The sequence below is a fragment of the Sitodiplosis mosellana genome, unplaced genomic scaffold (genome assembly GCF_009176505.1).
Source record: "Sitodiplosis mosellana isolate CC-2019 unplaced genomic scaffold, AAFC_SMos_1.0 Smas_scaffold_6191, whole genome shotgun sequence".
Classification (NCBI taxonomy): Eukaryota; Metazoa; Arthropoda; class Insecta; order Diptera; family Cecidomyiidae; genus Sitodiplosis; species Sitodiplosis mosellana.
Window position 1 is genome coordinate 2,979,561 of NW_022601432.1, and position 15,207 is coordinate 2,994,767.

The 15,207-nt window shown below is 34.9% G+C and overlaps 1 protein-coding gene across 5 annotated transcripts in view; it reads left to right on the plus strand.

Moving 5' to 3' along the window:
* LOC129576939 (tyrosine-protein kinase Src42A) overlaps positions 1-13,578 on the plus strand; it is a 54,189-nt gene extending 40,611 nt beyond the window's left edge. For all 5 annotated transcript variants that reach the window (XM_055463116.1, XM_055463114.1, XM_055463115.1 and 2 more), the window contains 9 exons: positions 7,858-7,979; positions 8,120-8,204; positions 8,283-8,361; positions 10,455-10,623; positions 10,754-10,912; positions 11,014-11,088; positions 11,314-11,407; positions 11,649-11,815; positions 11,975-13,578. In XM_055463116.1, coding sequence (XP_055319091.1) covers positions 7,858-7,979; positions 8,120-8,204; positions 8,283-8,361; positions 10,455-10,623; positions 10,754-10,912; positions 11,014-11,088; positions 11,314-11,407; positions 11,649-11,815; positions 11,975-12,183 — 1,159 coding nt within the window. In that variant the 3' untranslated portion in view covers positions 12,184-13,578. The remainder of the gene's footprint in view (positions 1-7,857; positions 7,980-8,119; positions 8,205-8,282; positions 8,362-10,454; positions 10,624-10,753; positions 10,913-11,013; positions 11,089-11,313; positions 11,408-11,648; positions 11,816-11,974) is intronic.
* Positions 13,579-15,207: the final 1,629 nt, after the last annotated feature.

Sequence of the window (15,207 nt, forward strand, 5' to 3'; positions counted from 1 at the left end):
CGAATCAGTGGCCTATTAAATTAATCAAAAGTTAAAGAGAAAGGGCGACAAAAGGAGTTGAATGAAATGAGATCGTCGACGTCGTCGTCGTCGTCGTCGTCGTCGTCGTTGATTTATGCATAAATTGATTGAAATTACTCGGCAGCTGGCCATGGTATGCATCGTAGTCGGTCACATCAATGGCCGGAATTCATTTGTATTTCGGTCGATAACGATCGGCATCCATTTCGAGTCACACAACCCAACAAAAACACAACGCATAAGAGAACTAGGAGTTTTGAATCAATCAAGCATAGACACATACATCACACACATCTCACGCATTTCATAACTTAATTTCAAGTGATTTGACTGCAAGTCGCATCGAAATTTATGTGAAAAATTAATATTTGAATAGAAGAAAAATCGCTTAGATCTTTCATTTGTATTAATATGGATTTTCGTTGTTGGTCGTTTCATCGCATTGTCTAAAAAAAATGGCGCCAGCCAAGTCGTTTTTTTTTTCGCTCTTTCTTCATCTTTCATCTCACCGTATTTTATGACCAGGCCTTCAATCAGTGTGCATTGCATCAAATCCGCTGCTTTTACCTCGTCATTCGACTGGGGTTTTGTGTGTGTGTGTGTGTGTCTCACCGTTCAAGCAGCCACTTTTCATTTAAAGTCACTTGAATAGTTCAAGCGCGTTATGATTGTGCAATATTGAACGAGCATAACACAATTATTACGTGAAAATAAAAACACAAACCGAATAACGTAAATGAATCAATCCCATAAGGTACTAACAAAAATCAACAGTCTTATCGTATTATCTATTTGAAAATGAAAAAAGCATAAAAAACCGATTTGTTATCGGATCATCACAAAATGCCATTATATATTAGCTCTGTGAACTGTTCGCTCAGTACGAATTAAAGGCGAATAACCTGCAAGTGATTCACAGAAGAAAAAAAAACCAGTCCAATTTCGAATGAAAACAAGCTTATGCTCATACACGCACCGGTACAAGGGCTGAAACAATGAAAAATTACAAAAAACCTATCGTAGTCTCATTGCAAGCTTTTTGTTCGTGTTCAATAGGGAAAAATTCCATAATTATTTTGTGAGAACATGTGAAACGAATCGAGATTGGACGATCCGGCGAGTATGAGCTCGAACTATTGCGGAGATTGCATATAAGAATTGATTACACGCATTCGAATGCCAACGATCTCAGATCCATTGAAAAACCGTGTGTTATGTAACCGTTGCGGTAACAAGCTTATATTTCATATGGATAAAGAATCGTGTATGAGAGAGAGAGACAAAGAGAGAGACAGAGAAATCACACAGAGACGTGTTTAAAACCGTTAAAAATCTACATCAAGGTCATTGCTAAATCATCCTGTCACTATATGACAATATTTCGTTATTCTGAGAATAGAAGAGAGAAAATGGGAGAAAAAAACCCAAGTCATTGCATTCTAATCGTCACTCAATAACTAGTTTAAACTATTGATCTGTTGCCCTTACCGATCCGATCTCTCTATCTCACACACCCAATCCCATCGAAAATTTATGATTTCACAGAAATTCAATGAACTGGCAATCGTTTCGTGATGACTCAGTGTCAACAGATCTGAACAAGTTTTTTGTTATTTCGTTTCGTTTTGGTCCACCGATTTGGAAATGAGCAACTCAGAATTAATTGAAACATTGATCGAACGCAAACCAAAACAGCAAACAACTACAAATACCAAAGGTACAAAGCCCATTTGGCGTGTGCACGGGTTTTTTTTCATACGCATTAAAATGGCAATTTCAAATGATTTGGAAAGCCAAGCATCACGTCGCCTCAATGTAAACAAGAGCATGAGATAGAAAAAAGGAAGAAGTGGCTAGAAAAAAAAACCGTGGCGACAGTCTAAATCATAGCCACTGAGAAATATTTTGTATTAAAAATAGATTATAAAATCAATTACAAGTTCGATGGATGCGTAATTGGTTTTATTTATAGAAATAGTGTGTGCGTTTTTTTTTAATCAGTCAATCGAGTTTCTTAATATAGTAAATTGGTGTAAGAAAAATGGAAAGAGATAGAGAAGATCACATGCACACAACGAGTGAATTGGAAAAAAAAGACGAAAACGAAGAGAGAAGAAAAAAACAAACTGTAATAATCCGTTCATGACGAGATCGAACCACAATCGGATTGATAGATAGCTTGGCTATAATCATCATCGCATTCCAAATTGCTTCTATGAGCATATCCAACAAAATGGTAACATTAGGTGTAACATACACAACAAGTTACAGAAGAAGAAGAAAAAAAAAACAGAGCGCGTAGCTGCAACAACGAACACGACGACAACGAAGTTAATGTGAAGCAAAGGAGATGAAATCAAGAGAAAAAAAATATATGTTCAAACACATTGGTCACTTTGTCCATGCCACTTGATTATCGTCAACGACATCGTTGTTTGCCCGTTGTCAGTACAAATGCGCTAGGCTACACATTTGGATGCGATGTGTTATTGCCGCCACCGCCACCGCCGCTACCGTTGTCTAACACTTAAAATCGAAAATGAAGTAGAAGCAAAAAAGGCGAATCTATAAATAGCAAATTAGAATTCTCATTGCGATTCATGCAGATTCATGTTGTTGCTTCTTTATCTTTCTGTGGTGTGTTGTTTCTCTGTCCGGTTCGGTTTTTCTTTCCTCTCTCTCTCGTTTCGTTATCAATTTTCCATGGTGCGTCGCGCGCGAGGGCAATTTTTCTTCGGGCTGTGCAAATGCATGAAAAAAAAATGGAAATTGAAGTAAGAAGAAGAGGAACAGAGTGAAATGAGGCAGGAAAAAAAAAGGTGTTCGCCCAAGAAAAATATAAATGAGATGAATACATCATTGAGGCGAAGCTAAGCCGTAGATGAAGAAAATAGAATAAAAACGGACAGAATCTGGGCTTCATCCGACAACAACAGTTTCAGCAGAAATTCTGTTGCGAGCACAACATTTGCTAATTGTGAAACTGTCACATAAAATTGGTTTGTTGGGTCCGTTTGCCAACAAAACCGTTTCATTTCTTGCTGTTCTCTCTCTCTCTCTCTCTCTCTCTCCACCTCTCGTTCATTCTTTGTCCAGCTCCAGCATTTGCTCCCTTTTTTCCATGCTGCAAACGATTCAGGTTGGCCGTTTTGTTTCCGCTGACTGCATTTGTTACTGCCGTTGCTCCGAACGCGATACGCAAATAATGTGCGTACAAAATCAAATTGAACAAATTAAGCAAATCGTTGGAATAATGCACCTCCAAGTGGTGTGCATATAACCATTTAATGCTGAAGACATAGTAAAAGTTGGCGCTCGACACCGTCTGCCACAACCATGCACTTCTCTTTCTATCTATCATGCGTATAATTAAAGTGTCTTTTTCTTTCAGTCGTTCAAAAAAAAAAACAGCGCTGATTTTTTTTTGTTCGCTGTAGCATGGCTCTTCATTATGTGTGTTACACATCATTCGCATAATCATCGACACTCTATCGCCTCAATCAGAGATGAAAACAAAAAATCCACACAACGAAACAACGAGCGACAGCCAGCCAGCCAACATAGAAGATACTCATCAGATAAAACAAACGACTTGAATGCATCTTGAGTACTCTATTGAGCGCGTACACACACATCGCACCGGCCGACCAAGCGACCGTGCAAAAATATTGCTTACGAAAGACAAAACGACATATCATGCTGAAGAGAAAAAAAAACCGAACGGCGCATGTGATACGCACATGACAAAATGCGTACGTCGAAACCGTGTGGTTATTTTTAGATTAATGTGCATTTTTCTATTTCGCTCATTGAACATTTTCTTCCTTTTTTGTGTATGGAAAGATATGTGTGCACTTTTTTTCTTCTAAAAAAAACTTGCCTCTTCTTGCAAATCGTGCAAACGCCTTTTTTTCTTTTTTCATTTCGAATAATTAAAGTCACTCTTTATGTATCTGGTTGAGTGTCTGATGGATACGAAGAAAAAACGACACTTAGTATACACATACACTGAGTGGCATAGAGGCAGAGAGCATAGCCGTTCCAGCGGCGTGAACGGTTTTTGTCGTTGATGATGATGATGATGATGATGATGGTCGGCCGCAATTTTGCTGCTCAACGAGAAACAGCAACTGAAATGTGACCATTTTGAAAAATAGACGTTGAAGACGCAATTGAAGCTTACATACATACTTTGCCTAAAACATTGCCTTTGTTGCTCGAATTTCTGTTTGTGTATATATTTTGAGACTCAACTTTGTCTTCACAATTCTAAGCATTATAATTTCGATTGCATTTACATGATAAAAGGAAAAACCCATCAAAATGTGTTCATCTAAAAATAGCAAGGATTTTGTTGGGCGGTATTTCCTGTGTTCGACTGGTTTTCTGGCCATTCAGACAATGGCAATGTGTTGCAATGAAAATTGCCGTGCGATTCGATCTATGGTACACGATGTAAAACACTTGTATGTGTCATTGCAAACGCGTTGAAATTGATAATGGGCTCGATGAAAGGACGACCAAAGACCGGCCCAACCAGAAGAACATTTATTCAAAACATCGTCGCTATTATTTATAGAGATCGAATTGAAACTAGCGCAGCGTTTAGTCGATCCGACCAAATCGAAAGCAAGTGTCAGTTGATCGGCGTCGTCTTCAAAGTGCCGTTCATGTTAATGATAATAATAATGAAGTTAAAGCGTGCGCATTTTAGATTAGAGTGACAACTTTTAATTCAGTTTACTTTACAAGCTCATTCAATTTATTTTCATCTTGTCCCTATCTATCCGTCTTTCTCTTGCCTTTTGTTTGTCTCTCTCTCTCTCTTTTTTTCTATCGCGCCATTTGTTGTATTCGTTGTTGAGGCGCATGATTGTCGCACTCCAAACAGGTTATTTCATAATTGTAGCATCAGATTCGATACACTTTAGCGGTGCAAGTGTAACCTAGGCAAGCATCGGTTCGGGCATATTTCTATGCAAGATAAATATGCTGAGCATAGATGCGTACGGACGACTGTGCGACGAACGTATCACCAAAGCCATCGTTGTTTGCTGTGTATTCATACACACACTAACGCGTGCGTCTCGCAATGCACGGTCGCCCCGTGTATTGCAAATGCACGCGTTAGTGTGTGTATGAATACACAGCAAACAACGATGGATCTGGTGATACGTTCGTCGCACGATCATCCGTACGCGTCTATGCTCGGCATATTTATGCGGTATAGAACATCTAGGTAAACATATTTCTATGCCCGAACCGATGCTTGAACCTAGGCTTAGACAATCGATTTGAATCTTCTCTTTTTCGCCATATATCCATCGCATGGCAAACACACTGTGAAATTTTGAGCAAAATTTTCTCATGCTCTTCACATAGGCTGACTTACACAATGTCAGCAATGGCAAGTGACCAATTGAGAAGTATGTTGATTGAACCGCGAAAAAAAGAAGACACAACAGCGAACAGCCATTCAGCCAATGTACTCCGCTGTGTGTACATTACAAGTCTAAAAATCACAAGCGCCGTTTACTTTCACGCCGCCGCTACAAATTAGTTGTCCGTCAATTTTTTTTTCTTCTTCTTCATCATCATCATTTCTTCCACTTGAAATTTTGATGTTTGAGTGATGGAGACGTCTGTATCGCTGTTGGACTTTTTTTTCTCGGTTTTCAAATCTATTTGCGGTATTTTGCAAAATCGCCTTAAAACGAAAACAAATGCTGAATTTCAAACTGAAATTTAGGTCTCGGTAATTGATTCCATAACACATGACCGTGTGTGTGTATGTGTGTGACAAATGGAACACTTTGATGGATGTTTGACACACATTCGTTAAACCAAACCGTACTTAGCACAATCGTTTAATATTCTTGATAAGGAATTCGATTGTCCGAATTCCGTTGATGCAAACGGAACTGGTTTAATTGAACCAATAAATTGACACGGAAAAAGGTGGATATCAAGCGTATGGCAGCAGAAAATAATAATAATATGCCGGGTCCATTTACCGTGTTATTTTTAGATATATGCAAAATAATTGGTACATGTGAAACGAATTTTTTCCGTTTCTATTTCAAACTATCGCCGGCTAATTGCGAGCATTTTCGAATTCCTTAAATGATGGAGTAAAGAGAGAAAAAAAAAAACTAAAAATGACCATTGATGATGATGATGATGATGATGATGAAAAAGATATGGATCTTATAATGAAGAAAATGCAGCAAACGTGCCGCCCAAGTCTGACGCCACTAACACAAAATCACAAGGAAAATCGGTTGGCGCCAACGTGCCACAAACATTTCAACTGTGCGAACGATGATCCGATTTTTATCGCTGCTCTTCTGCTACTTTCGTTGTTTCGAACTTCAATCAACGTAATTTGCGCGCTTGCGCGCCTTCACACTCTTGTCGCGCCGGCTCAATTGCAACGCCAATTCATAATAAAGACAACAGCAGCAGAAGAAAAAAACAACAACAGCGATCAAGTGTGAATCTTGTGCATGTTGCATCTTTCTCGCCACAGACATTGGACATACAAAAAAAAATCACTTTATTTATTGATTAGCCGACGAAGTGAAGAAAAAACAGTACACGAATGTTTTTTTTTTCTCTTTTATTAACATCATGGAAGTATAATTAAAAGTAAATTATCGTAAAAGCGCCTCTCGTCTCTCTTTTAGCGACTGATTTCTGCTTGAGATTTAATGTATGCGACCAAATCTCGTCGTTAGCAGCAAATTAAAGAAGAAAAAAAAACGTCCATCTTAATATTGTAGCACGTGAATTAACAACAACACGGATTGATAACAAAACGAAATATGTGTAACTGGAGAAATTTCTTTATATAATTTATATCGGTTTTTTCTTTGCGTTGTGTTTTTTTTTTCATTTGTGCTGTCGATGTCATTTGGAAGCGCCGATTCGAATTTGGAGTTTGGCAAATTGTGTGTGTTTTTCTGCTCGTATCAACCAATATTGGACCAGCCGAGAATTAGTTGTAATGATTATTTATATAATGGATATTATCGACAGGACTTTTATATTCGGATGTGCGCCGGCCAAATGCATCCAATGCATTGTCGTCATTTGTAACATATTACTAATTGCAATATCAATCGAATGTAACGTGATGTTTGAACACTTACTGCAACGTATCAAACCATACATCATTTTCATATGTGTGCGTGGCGCTAGGCAATCGTAAAATTAAACATTAAAAACACACCGCAGTACACACGCAACAACACTTGGCAATATGCCAATTGAACTATCATTAGCGTTTACGTATACGCCAGCATAAGTGTTTATTAATTACGAGGCCGAATATAAGTCACTCGATTTTACTCTCTCTCTCTCTCTCTCTATCTCCCTTCAGCGTGGTGTTGTCTCTCGAATGCTCTGTTCTGAATCTTTTCTGTTGTTGTAATTTGATATGCGTCATAAATGGATTATGCGACTGTCGCCAGCTGTTGCTTGGCTCTCTCACTCTCTCTCTCTCTCTCTCTCTGTCTTTACTCTGAGTTTACTCTGAGTTTAGCGAACAGAAAGAGAGAAATATTTTGGAATGGCAATTTGTGATATCATATGGGAAGCTAATTATTATTCGATTGAAATGTGATTTCAATCATGCAATCAAATCAAACCACATCAATCACTGCAAGTCACAAAGAGGCTTGTTTTTGTGCGATAAAATAAGCAAATAGCAGCATAATAAAAATTGTTTTCACATCAAATCCAAATAATTCGCTTAGGCAAAAAAAATTATTGATGATTGAAACGCATCGAAATTTATACTTATTAACATGGTTCTTTTGTCTTCTTTTCTTGCAGATGGTATTTCCGAAAAATAAAGCGTATCGAAGCTGAAAAGAAGCTACTTCTTCCAGAGAATGAGCATGGAGCATTCTTGATTCGTGATTCAGAGAGTCGTCACAATGACTACTCACTTTCAGGTATGTGTTCTCATTTCTGTATTTTACTTTGCCACGAATCTGATTGTGAAAGTTGATCTGATTGTTTTGGTTTTTTTTTTTCGATATGCGTAATAAATCCCATTAAATTCGTTTCGATTTGTGTGCATTAAAATTTTCAGTGCGTGACGGCGACACGGTCAAACATTATCGCATTCGTCAATTGGACGAGGGTGGATTTTTCATTGCACGTCGCACAACATTCAGGTAATGTGTCATCAATTCATCTTCTTTAAATTCACCCACTTCACTGCAAACCTAATCGGCGTATTCTGTCATTTGTAGAACATTGCAAGAGTTGGTGGAACATTATTCAAAGGATTCCGATGGACTGTGTGTCAATCTGCGATCGGCCTGTGTACAGGTACATTTACCACATTTTACATTCCATTCACACCAATAACACTCAACAATTACTTGTGATAATCTAAATATTATTACTTAAGCTAACACTAACTAACTAACTGAAAAGAAGAAACGAAAAAACAAAAAAATAATCGAAAAAAAAAACGAGAAATTGCACCCCGCCTTAACAAATGGCTCTCTGCATGCAGGGAACGATGTCATATATTTAGATTTTTGCGTGTTCAAGTGATGATAAATTTCGTTTTTACGTTCAATTTAAACCCCGCTTTTTCAGCTGTTTCGTTACCATATATTTCGTTTTAATATACTTTTGTCTCTCACAAGACACACACACACACACTATATCCAAAGAGAAAGCAAATGAGATTAAAAAAATGAAGAAATTGCATTGAAAAACGTGGAAAATTGACAAAAAGAAAATAGTCTTATTTTTTAGCAAAAAAAAAAAAAAAATATACACAAACACACACATTAAACCATTCTCAATCAAAAATTGCAGACAAGCCAAAATACAAATATAATAATTGTTTTTGTATTTTAAACTTTTTAATTTAGTCGAACCATTTTTCGGCCCTCTTCGAGGTAGGATTTTGTTTTGACAAACAGAAATTCATCTCTCCCATTTTCGTTTTAATTTACAAAAAAAAAAAAAACAGTCAACCAATTCATTATTATACACATGATCCACACACACATACTTACACACCTCAACATCGGCAGGACAATGTTTTATATCATGATAACATAAAAAAACACCCCTATTTTCACACTCCTCTCTCTGTCTTTATCGATCTCATCCATCCATATCGACAACCTTATCGTTGATGTTTTTTTTTTCTCTCTTGACTTTTATTTTTAATCATCGTTATTTTTCCGATGGATTTTCCCGCAATTCTACCCACTTTTATTTCCATATTGAATTTTGTTGGATTTGGTTGACTTATTTTTGGCATAGATATTTATTTATACATTTGATTTCGTTTTTTGTCCGCCCCGCAATATCGCAATATTTTCGAGCCAGTTTTAGGTTTTGGGTTTGATTTTCGTACTATTCAATTATTTAGTCTTATTTTGCACTTATTATGTACACAGATATACGTACACACGCATATATGAGCTGAACCATGTCAATTCACACATTCGCTTGCTCACCGACTGAAATACAAACGCGCGAACGAGCCTTTGTTCGCCACCGGACGATAAAACGTCGTAATCATTGCGATCGTTCCGAAAATGTGACATGTTCAATGGAAACGATAAAAAATTTTGCTCAATGCAAAATTGAGTTAATCGAATTTTCTATGACTACCCAGAAAATAGCACATGACAAACTGGATCAATTCAAATGTCTAAAATTAGCACCCAATTTTTTTTTCTTTCTTTCTTTCATTCGTTTGTTAACTTCTAAAAGCAATCATATTTCAATCACTTAACACAACAGTCTTTAATAACAATCATTCTATTTTCTTTCGTCTCCGTTGCAATTTTTCTCCACACTTATTCATATACACAAATCATATTACAACAACAATAAAGCGAATGACAAACGGGGAAAAAATATATTTACAAATCGATCCATTAAAATTCCTAATGTGTACATGATCAGTATATTTATTTTATTATTATTATTATCAGCGCATTTTTTTTTCTTTCTCGTCTTTTCTGTTTGGAAATTTAAATATTTTCACAACACTCTCTCATTATATCCATATCACAAAAGCATACACACACCGAGCTTCCCATTCCTATCATTAACTCAACTACAATAAACAACCACAATAATAACAACAATAAAAATAAACAAATTAAAATTCCAAGTGAACTATACTGCTCGAAATAGATAAATTTTGGTTGTGTTTTTTTTTCTTCTTTTTTTTAACATATTGGATTTTGCTACTTTTTTCGATGTTCTTTCGTTTTTGTAATAAATCACCATTTAATGCGATTGATTTGTTGTTTTTCGTTCCGTTTGATTGTTGTTTAATTCTTGAAAATTAGAAATTAGATTTCGTTGACCAAATTGTACATGATGAGAAGAATTTAATGCAATTTTTCATACTAATTGTTTGCTATTGCTTACGTAAAATATAGATTGAGAAACCAGTAACTGAAGGCTTATCACATCGAACCAGAGACCAATGGGAAATCGATCGAGGCTCATTGAAATTCGTACGCAAATTGGGCTCAGGCCAATTTGGTGATGTATGGGAGGGTCTTTGGAATAATACAACACCAGTTGCGATCAAAACTCTCAAATCGGGTATGCACACGGACATGATTGTCGTTGTTTTTCTTTCGAAACACGCACGCGACCATTTCATTTACACCTAATTTCAATACATATACTAATTGAACTTTTCAACACCATTTTCACATCGCATAATTTCTAGGCACTATGGATCCAAAAGATTTCTTGGCCGAAGCACAAATCATGAAGAAACTGCGTCACCAAAAATTGATTCAATTATATGCCGTTTGCACGGTCGAAGAGCCAATCTACATTATCACTGAATTAATGAAACATGGTTCACTGCTCGAGTACTTGCAAGGTAATTTTTGGACTTACGTTTTTCTCATTTAATATTTGATTTTGATTATGAACTTTAAAATGTAAATAAATAATAAACGTCATTCGATTTATCGCACATAGGCAAAGGAAGAAACTTAAAATTACCTCAACTGATTGACATGGCCGCGCAAATCGCCGCCGGAATGGCATTCTTAGGTAAGTACCATCGATTTTGATTCTGATTTTAATCGTTTGTTGTGATTCGGTTACGTTTCGAATCGCGAGATTCTCCCATTCAAAAGTTTTGAATCAAAACTGAGACTCTTCAATTAAAAGATATGGACAATTGTGAGACTTTTGAACTGAGTCCAATTGAATGGAATATGCAATAGAACGAATCATGATATACATCACATAATAATATACTTGTTTAAATTACAGAGTCACAAAATTACATTCATCGTGATTTGGCCGCTCGTAACGTTTTGGTGGCTGACAATAATATTGTGAAAATTGCCGATTTCGGTTTAGCTAGGTAGGAAAACGTCTCAGTTTATAAATATTTATTTTCAAATGAAAAATTGTATACATTTTTTGTCTATGGTTAAACATGGAAAATATTTAAATTTTGGTTCAACCCATTATCTACCGAAAAATCGACCATTTTCTATGAAAAATTAAAGGCTTGGTCGAAAATGGGCTAATTCGATATAATAATAATGTCCCTTCTAATCTTTCTCTATTAATGATGTTGATTGTTTGATTGCCATCCGTAGATTAATCAAAGAAGATGAATACGAAGCAAGAGTTGGAGCTCGATTCCCGATCAAATGGACGGCACCAGAGGCAGCTAACTACAGTAAATTCTCCATCAAATCGGATGTTTGGAGTTTCGGTATTTTGCTCACCGAACTGGTGACATACGGTCGCATTCCATATCCAGGTGAGTCACAATCTCGTTGAGATGAAACTTATGTGATTGTGTTCATTTCATTGTGTTAAAAATTGAATTTTAATGTTGAATTTTTTTTTATCAATGATTCAATGACAATCAACGAACAAAAAAACTAATCAAATCTACTCCAATTTTTTTTTTATCAAGGAATGACCAATGCTGAAGTATTAAGTCAAGTGGAACACGGTTATCGTATGCCTTGCCCACCAAATTGTACGCAGCCACTGTACGAGATCATGCTAGAGTGTTGGCACAAAGATCCAATGCGACGACCAACATTCGAAACGCTTCAATGGAAACTAGAAGATTTCTTCACATTGGACCCAAGTGATTACAAAGAAGCTCAAGCGTATTAATTTACGTGATATTTAAGGCAAATGAATAAAAAAAAATGGAACGAACAAACATTTAGAAATGCAAAGTAAAAAAAAAAATCCGACGAAAATAACGGAGACAAAAAAAAAACAAATAATTGACAAATTAATAACAATAACAACAAATTTATAGATTTATAAATATAAAGATATATTTTAGAAAAAAATGAAAGTGAATTCATCCTGAAGAATGTAAGAGAAATAAGCGTGAAAAAAAAGAGAAATCATCATTAGGTTCTAAGTGAATATGGAATGGAGTATAGACTTGTTTATTTTCCTCTTCCCTCAAAAACACTTGTAAACTTGTACCCAAGAAAAAAAAACAACAACAACAACAAGGGACATGGAATATAAAAGGGACCGATTCAAAGGGATAATGAAGAAGAAACAACATAGATGCGACGAAGCGGGATATCCAATTGATAATTAGATTAGTTTCTATAAAAAAAAATTACATTGGTTACTACCAAAACAACATTCATTGACGGAAAGCCATAATTGCTAGACAATTGAAAGTGATCAATTTATATGCAATATTTTTTCCGACCCGATTATATTCCTTATAAATAAATATTATTTTTTTCTTTGCGCTTTAATTTAAATAAGAAACACATTTAAATAAGCGAATTAGGCCAATCGATTCTGCGAGACATATTCTATTCATTAATCAAATTAGATATTGCAATGATTTTTTCTTTTCGTTTCTTTGAACAAATTTTTCTTTCTTTTTTTTTATTATCTAATTATTATTATTATTTTGATAGATATCGTATTCTTATGAGTATTTTAGATGATCTTTTTTTTTTAAAACCATATTTACTTTTGATGTATTTTTTTGAAGTATAATTGTATTCTTTTCTCTTTACGTAAATTTTAAATGGAGACATTTTATTTGAAAATCACTAAAAAAAAAAAAATCACCATGATGGTATATGCGTCCAATATCGCATTCATTATGCATTTTTGCAGTGACTTTCAAATTCGTTGTATTTTCATTTCGTTTTTTTTTTGTCATATACAATCATCACGCGATCAATGTCAACCGTAAGGAAAATATTGAATTCATGTTATTTAGAACAAATCGTTTGAAAAAAGTGAAGAAAAAACAATTCAAACCGAAATAATTACATACAGGAAGAGACAAAAGAATCATACCAAACGTTTATGGGTTGACTATTGAACAAAGAAGAGAGACAGAAAAAAAAAAATTCAATCCAAATCCAATTAGGTTTAGTGTCCACTTTTTAAATAATTATAGACACAAATGGAAAAAAGTAAAAAAAAAAAATTGAAGAAAGAAACGTTGAATGTAGGTCAGTTGAATTTGAAGCCTATTTAATAATTTAGTTTTTAAATATAGAACTGAATCAAATAAAATTCTTTATTTTGTTTCCTCCCTTCTCTATCTCAATCTATCATCACGCATCTATCCGCCTTCTCTATCTATTCTTCTTGTATTTTAATTAGCCCGAACAAAATGGAGAAAGAAAACAGAAATAATGAAAATCCGATGCAACTAAATGTATAACTGAGTCAGGAATATGTTGAAGCAAATTCATGCAATCCTTACGAATTCTACATAGATAAGAATCGTCTTTTTCTTCTTTCTTGCAACGCAATACAATAAGACATTTCGTTCAATCAATGAGTGAATAATAGGAGAAGAGAAAAAATTAATTAAAATGAAGAAATAGTAATAGAAATGAGCATCAAGTCTAGGTTTAGTTTGCTATATATGTATGATGATGATGAAAAGTGAGGGAGACTAACTAAACTATAAATCAAGAAACAAAATCGAACGACGTTCAACTCGATCCGGACGATCAAATATGATGCTTTGTGAGCAAAAATTCGTTTTGTTTAGGTATTTACGTGCTATATTCATAACAAGAAATAATATAACATAAAAATAACGAAGGAGAGAAAAGTTACGCGCGATCAAATAAAATTAATGAAATTCCATTCATGTTCGACCGAGCACGACCGAGTTTCAGTCTAGCGGTTTTCATAAGCGAACCATTTTTTTTCTTCTTTAAGTTTTAGCAAATGCAAATAAATTTTTTTTCGCAAATAGAAGAAGAAGAAAACAGCAGAAGAGAACAGTGCATAGTGATTAGTCGGTGGAAATTATAATAAACCATCGATGATAACCATCTTAAATTTTGATGAATCGTTTCTCCGTCATTTTTTCTTCTTCTTCTTCTTTTCACTACATAGTTGCAAATGAAACCAGATTTAGACATGAAATAAATGAAAGAAACAACAACAACAACTAAATGAGTCAACTATTAGTTTACCCCCTTTTTCGGATTTCTCTTCATCTACTTCTAAATCTTAGCTATATAATTGATATTGATTACTGTATTATTTAGAGAAAAAATCCATTTTTTTCTTCTTTTTTTCCTCTTTTTTTTATATAGAAACAATAAACGGTAAATTAAAATGATACCTTTTTTTCGTTTTTATTTTTTATTTTTTCGAGTGGCGGTCATAACGCTCCAGACAGATAGCATACTCTAATGTAATAGAAACACAGAACACTGTCCATTCGGAGCATTATGACCACCATCCAGTTTCGTATTTTATACACGCAATGGTAATGGAGCATTGATTTAAAACATTTTTTTTTTCCATTTTTAGTTTGAGTCAAGCTGTCTCATTGATTCAATGGGTTAGATAGAAAATGTATCCAAGGTAGATGCATCTCTATCCAATGGTATAGACTCACTTTGGTTTCCTCGTTCATGTAATTCAATCCGATTTTCCGATTCGATGACGAATATATTTAGAGTATCGATGAACGGTTAAAACTTAAATATAATTGAATGTCCGAGAATGAAAACGCAACTTCTATTCACAACACATATAAGTGAAACAAAAATAAAAAAATTTATTGAAATGAAACAACACAATCGAATTTTTTCAAAGTGTAACAACAAAAAAGATTTTTTTAAAGTGTAACATCGGTATGTAGTAAGTGTAACAACATACCGATGTTACACTTTA